The 7,275-nt window shown below is 47.2% G+C and overlaps 1 protein-coding gene across 1 annotated transcript in view; it reads right to left on the reverse strand.

Annotated features, from left to right (window-relative positions):
• Positions 1-7,037, reverse strand: part of SLC25A33 (solute carrier family 25 member 33) — a 31,801-nt gene extending 24,764 nt beyond the window's left edge. The window contains exon 1 of the mRNA XM_014849857.3: positions 6,742-7,037. Coding sequence (XP_014705343.1) covers positions 6,742-6,797 — 56 coding nt within the window. The 5' untranslated portion in view covers positions 6,798-7,037. The remainder of the gene's footprint in view (positions 1-6,741) is intronic.
• Between the last annotated feature and the right edge of the window lie 238 nt (positions 7,038-7,275).

Here is a 7,275-nt window from a genome sequence, read left to right on the forward strand (position 1 = left end):
GAAAGGTGGTGTGCCAGCCTAACAAAGCACGTGTCCTACTGACAGCAAGGCGGTGACCTCTTTGAGGGTGGCAAGCCACACCCACTACCACAGGCACTTTTCTATATGTTGTACACTGTGCCCATGGCAGGAGTGGGCGGTGGTGGTGAAAAGGCCCTGACCTTTGGGACCACTTACAGGGCACCAACCAAGGCCCTCTAAGGCTCAGGTGCCCCTCCTACAAGACTGGGATGATGCTGTCTCACGGTGTCACAGGAAACAACTGAAAAATAGGACAACACTGCAAACAATGGTAGGAAGTTACTGCTCAGTAGGTAAGCCCCTCCTTACCTACTAGGAAAAAAAATCTTAGATGAAAAATGGCCAAAGGACATTTTAAATCATTACCTATACTGGATATTACAGAAGGAAATAAAATTTCATTTTATATTTATAATCTTCACCATTTAATTTCTATTTTGTGTACATGCTTTATAACATGTATAAAATTAATAGGGTAATAAACAGACATGTAGATATGCACAAATATTTTATTTAATTTAATTAATTTTATTTATTTATTTATTTTTTTGAGGAAGATTAGCCCTGAGCTAACATCTGCCACCAATCCTCCACTTTTTGCTGAGGAATACTGGCCCTGAGCTAACATCCATGCCCATCTTTCTCTACTTCATATGTGGGACGCCTGCCACAGCATGGTATGACAAGCAGTGCCATGTCTGCACCAGGGATTCGAACCGGTGAACCTGGGGCCGCCAAAGCGGAACACGTGAACTTAACCGCTGCACCACCAGGCTAGCCCCAAGCACAAACATTTTAATCATAGGGCTGTGTGATCAAAGTTTGAAGGCCACTATTCTACCACAATGGTTCTCAACCAGGGCAATGTCCTCCCCCCCACCCCCCACCCCATGACATTTGGCAATGTCTGGAGACATTTTTGGTTGTTGAAACTGGGGGAGGGGGTACTAGCATCTAGTGGGGACAGCCCAGAGATGCTGCTAAAGATCCTACAATGCACAGGACAGCCCTGCCCCGTAAATAAACAATTATCTGGCCAAGGTTGAGAAACTCTGCTCTAGACCAATAAAATGGACAATATATTTGAAAGCAGCACAACAAATGTGGAGGGCATTGGTGGTTGCCTCCCCAGCATCCCTTCCCCTCTTCCTCTGCTCTGACAAAATCTCCAGTTTCTTAAGCCATACAGTTTGGATAGGATCGAACCCATTTTTAGTTTCAGCCCTGACTCAATCAACGTAATACCATCCACATTGCCAGACCACCTGTTCAGAGATGGGCACAGGATTCAGCCCAAGATGAGCAACATAATTCCCCTGGGGGCAATGACTGGTTTAGAGGTGGGTGAATGTCCAAGTTGGTCCAGTCAGAGTTAAGCTCAAGACTTGTTCAACGTGGAGAAAACACTGGGAGCTGCTGGAAGCCATTCTGTGTCCATGCAGGAACCAACCTTGGAATCGAGCAGATATTTCTGGAAGGCAGAACAGTCATGGGGAGGGGGTGGGCGGGGTGTGTCACAATGACACTGTTAAGCTATTTAGATAAACCCTCACCTAAGCCTAGGCTTGCTCTAGAATTCAGGTGTATGTGCCAATAATCAAGCCAACTGGAAGTGAACTTGAGCCTAGTCAATAAAAAGAAATTTACACTCAAGCTTTTCAAGAAAGCACTTAAAGGGTTTTACCATTGTCAATAACCTTCCAAAAAGCAGTTAGGACTGGTATTTCTGGTAGGCTAGGTTTCTAACAGCGATGAGGAAACTCGCTGGATATTAATTTAATTTTGTTGCCAAGGTAGTACTAGCCACTGATGCCAAAGTCCAGAGATAACTCTCTGTGGGATATTCCATTCAGCGAAACCATCCGAAGGGTCTGAACAGAGTAGAACGGCTACGAGCAGGGTTAAACTACGTGTCTAAGAGCAGTCACGAGAGACTTATTCTCTGAAAGCTATTTGCCCAATTTTCTAACAAATCTATTACTTGGATTTTTCTGTGCCTTTTCCCTCTTTTACTACTTGTTTCTTTTTCTATACACAGTCCCCTCCCTCATCCTCTACCTTCTCTCATCCCTCCTGCCCAGAACTGCAGTCTGCTGCTTCGGCATGAAGACACATTTACCGTTTATCTCCTTACCCACAGAGGCCTTGCTTGATTTTCCCCTATGGATTAGGCTCCCGTCCTCCAGTTTACAGCACAGAAAAGCTGGACTATTACTACCACAATACATACACCAGGTTTTTTTCTACTATCTTTATGCGATCAGAGACATAAAAATTTTAAATTATGCACACAAATTTTCACCTTTTAACTCTGAGTTTCAAGGAACAAGCATCACTTTTAAAACTAGATGTTTTCAACATGAATCTCTGTTTTCTATACATACACTCACTCATTTTAGGCACTAAAGCCAAGACTGATGTGCTCTTTACTATAATTGCTACCCAGTTGATAGTAAACTGGTTCTTGGACGCATAGCTTATAATATTACCTACAATATGGACCCCACCAACAAATGACACTGCCAGACAGGCCGGAATCCTAATCTTTGGGGCTTTTGGTAATTTCTCCTTTTCATCTGCTACCCCTATAGTCACTATTTGAAAAACACTACTGCCTCTTTTTAAGTGCTATACTTTTCTGGAATGTTTTATCTGAATTCCTGGCATAAGGTTTGAAAGATTTTGATTATGCAAATTCTGTATTCACTCAGTGGAGGCAAAATGCATAGTTTTTGATCCAGCTGATTATCCTTTAGATGCTATTTCCTGTAGTCTCTCTCAGTTGGAAAGAAAATTTAAAACAGCACCCTGAATGAATAAAAAACTCTATAGTACTTTCTGAACCTGAAGAGAACCAGTATCTTTCACAAACACACAAATCCAAAATAATATTACCTTATACCAATACAGTTTCACCAAATCTTAATACAGAACTACATTCATAATTCAGAAATAATCAAAGTACTGCTTCTCTTTATTTGGAAAATTTAACAGGCCACATCAATCTACATCTCCAAAATACCTTTCATGCACTGAGTCAATCGTTAAGCAAGTATTGACTAGGCATCTGTAACGTGCCTGGTACGGTACTGGAGATGTACCAGTGAAGAAAGCAGACACGGCTGCTACCCTCATTAAGCTTAAATTCTAGTGAGAACCTTTCATCCAAACACCACATGTCACATATATGAAATACACTGGATGAAACCAAAGTCAATTCATATTCTTAGCAGTATATTTATATAAGCCTTGTATAAGATACTATGTGCACACTGTATTTCTCTTATCAAAATTTAAGCATTTCAAATATGCTTGCATCTTCTTCTGCACTGTTCCCCTGGCAAAATCATTAACATGTGCCTAACGCTTCAAAAGAACCATTAGCAGATGCAGACTGAACCTGCAAGGACAAGGTCTGTACAGGCGTACACCTGGTGACACTGTCCATAACAGAAAGGAAATACTGAATTTTGAAAATATCTTGGCTCACATACTTTAAAACCTTAAAGATATACCATATTCTCATCAAAAACACATTTTAAAGGCTATATATTTGATGACAAAAGAAAAAATCATGCCATAAAAATAGGACCTAAAGCATATAATCCAGGCCACTCACCTCTAAAGAGGATGACAGCTTAGCCCAGCTATTTCAGGTGCTGAGTCCATCTCCTAAATCGCCACCTGCTACATTACCGCTTGTTCAGCAGTTGATGGACACCACGAACACTACACGGACAACCAGAACCCCCAAGTCATTTGAGAAGTTAAGGGATTTTTCTCAACAGACATAAAGCCTAGACACAGAAGGGCCACCTCAGAGGATTTCAGCTTTTCTCTCGATGGGACAGTTTAAACGGTAGAAAAGGAAAGATAGGTTTTATTATGTAGTAACAATAAAATTTGCTTGAGTACATTTTTTGTTTTGACAGCACCACCCAGATTTTGGGATAGGAGGAAAGAAAGCAGCAAACAGGAGGATCCCTAAAGACACTAAAAATCGACAAAGGAATGAGGTTCGCTCAGGCAGAAGTAAGCTGCCCTGAGGCGGCCTGTGAATGTGCTGCGCAGGTGTCAAAAGCCTTAAAAGTGTATTTTGACTCAGCAATTGTAGTTCTGATAGTTTATACAAAGGAAATAATCAGACCACCACACATGGACACTTAAGGACGTCCAGTTATTTATAATGGCAAAAAGTCAGCAGTGAGAGATCAGAAAGAAATTCTGTCAGCAGAATAAGTTAGGCAGCCCTGTCGGAAATTACTCTAACATCCTCACTGAACTCAACCACTGGGCTTGCAAACTGCCTTTGCCTCTTTGTTGTAACCGCTCAACGGTAAGGACCGCCTAAGGGGACACTCGGAGAACTCACGACTATGCTGCCATTAAAACTCAGCTTATTACTAGGAAGAAAGCAACTTAAAGACTATGAGCATATTTTAAAATTAACCTAACCACTCGGCCAGCGGGCTGGCCCCTCTGACTTCTTTTCAAAAGAAGTGAATTTAGTTCTTTGGAAAGATGCCAGCTTGACAACTGTGGAAACTCTTCACTTAGAGCAAAGCAGCAACAACCTGACCAGGTGGGACCACTAGGTTGACTAACATTAACTGCATGATAGACCCTTTCAATACTTAGCTCCTTTAACGTTCTTCCTTAAAAAGAAATGGAAGTAACATATTGTAGGCTAGTGGGAATGAATCCAAATCCAAATCCAATTAGTTACTCTGAAAGCATCCTTTTCAAAGATTTATTTTCTTGCTTGAATATCTGCAAGTAATCCTTAATTGCTGCTAATGAAGGAATGGAAAGCTGTTAAGTGCAATGGCCTCAGGCACTACCCTAATAAACTCCCTACTTTTTAATCAGCCCAGGCAAGCGGTGCTGGCTACTGCAGTTTCCTCCATCACAAGGCAAGACGCTGGTGCTCTAGGAGAATCGGCAGCCAGAGGGCACTGTGAAGGGCGCTAGGGAGATTCACCAAGACAGGGCAATGCATTAGTAGTAAGCCTCACAAAGGCTCTCCAGGCCGTGTAACTCTCCCAGTTTGGGATACAAAGAATTTTTTAAAAGACCATCTCACTAAAAACAATAAAGCAAAATCACTGAGTACAACATCATTTTATTTATTTTTGAGGAAGATCAACCCTGAGCTAACATCTGGTGCCAATCCTCTTCTTTTTGCTAAGACTGGCCCTGAGCTAACATCCATGCCTATCTTCCTCTACTTTACATGTGGGACGCCTGCCACAGCATTGGCATGCCAAGCGGTGCCATGTCCGCACCCGGGATCCGAACCGGTGAACCCCGGGCCGCAGAAGCAGAATGTGCGCACTTAACTGCTGCGCCACCTGGCTGGCCCCAAAATGATTTTAAAAAATTATTCTTCTTGGCTTGAGAAATGACTTTAATAATACGGCCAACTTGTTTAAAATTCCCAAGAAAGATGAATTAATAGAGTATCTTAATTCAGGAATGCTCCCCCCTTGTCTTCTTCTCAGGAAAGGCCATGGGGAGATGAAGGGAAGAGATGAATGAGAAATCCTCCCTGTCGGTGAAGAACCACCAAAAACTCTTGGTTGTGAGAACAGAGTAACTCGCTGATCACCTACAGTGATAAGTACAAAGAGCTCAGAAACACTTCATCATAGTTATTTCCTCAAAGTTCTCAACCACTACTCGTTTGTCATAAGGAATGTATCTAGGTAGCAGTCCAAGCTGCAACTAAAATACTCAAGTCAAGAAGATAATGCATAATAAATTCTATTTTACGCAGAATGTCCTACACCTAAAAATTGCTGTGCCAGGCCTGTGAGGTCCTCTAACAAGACTCCAAACATCTGGAAGACTCCAAAAGGACCCAAAGCCACCGGCTGTATTAAAAAAAAATTACTAATACTCTAAACCATTTTAACGTCTGTTTTCTGAACAACAACAACAAATCAGCTCCCTTCCGAACACCCCTACCGCCCAAGCTCTCTAAAAACGCGTTGCCGCCTCTGAAAGAATCAGGTGCATGATATCCAAACTAACGCAGCTCTCAAAACAGGGCACCCCTTAAAATTACGTTGTCTCCGACGTTGGACGCGTCCACCAGCAGATGAGAAGCATTTCAACACATCTTCCCGACCTCACTTTCTCCCGAGGTCCCTCGTGAGCCCTCCCACAGGTTGCTGGCCAGCATTACGGCTCGCCAGCACTTTCCAGGCCCCTGCTGATGTCCAACACCTGCAGCCCTCTGGACCGTCTGAACTTGTCCCTGCACTGCCTCCGAGAAGTCCCAGGCCGACCCCAACATCAGCAAGCCCGCCCGGGGCTCTGAAGGGCCGAGCTTTCGGGAAAAGGCCCTGGAGGACCCAGGCAGAGACAGAGCAAGTGCAGTGTGGCCTGGGCAGCCGAGCCACAGTGGCCAGGCAGGACCGCCCCTAAGTGACACTCGTCACATCAACCACTAATTGTTTAAAAGGAAAAAAGCTAGAGACGCCGCGGGAGGCGGAGGGGCGTGGGAGCGCGGCAAGGCGGGGTGAAACCACGCTCGGAGGATGCGGTCGGGAGGGGGCGAGAGGCCGCGCCCCCCGGGCCTCCCCACCGCCGGGACTCCCTCCTCCGGGAGCCCGCGCTTCGGCCCGAGGAGGGCCGGTAACCGGCCGGGGCGGCCCGAGGGCGCGGGGCGGCGCCGCGGACGGGGATGGGGGCGCGGGGGCGCGCCGGGACGCTCACCCGCCGGCGAAGAGGTGAAGCAGCGTGTTCTCCTTCTGCTGAGTGCCGGTCGCCATGGCCGCGCCAGCTCCCAGGCCCGCCGCCGCCGGCTGCCGCGGGCGCGCGGAGGCTCGAGGGATGCGCTAGGCGGTCTGCTGCGCTCGCCCCGCTGCCCGCAGGCGGCCGCCGGAGCCGCCTCCACGCGCGCGCCCCCTCGCCCGGCGCCCTCGCTCCGCGCCCTCCGCGGCGTGGCCGCCGGCGCCTCAGCGGCCTCTGCGGCGCGAGCCCGGAGGCCAGCGGCAGCCCGGCGCGCGGCCGTCACGTGGCGGGGGCCGAGCCCTGACGTCGCGCGGCGGCGCGGGCCTGGGGCGGCGCGCGGCGGGGGTGTGGGCCCGGACCCTGCGCGCCTATTGGCCGGCGAGCGAACGTGGGCGGGGCGACTGCGCTACCCCGGGCGAGGGCCCGAGCGGATCGCACGGCTGGGCGGGACCGGCCTGGGCCAATGTGCGTGGAGTGAGAACCGGCTGAGGCTGCCTGGTCTCTGCTCAGACGCAG

Source organism: Equus asinus, chromosome 5 (genome assembly GCF_041296235.1).
Source record: "Equus asinus isolate D_3611 breed Donkey chromosome 5, EquAss-T2T_v2, whole genome shotgun sequence".
NCBI classification, from domain to species: Eukaryota; Metazoa; Chordata; class Mammalia; order Perissodactyla; family Equidae; genus Equus; species Equus asinus.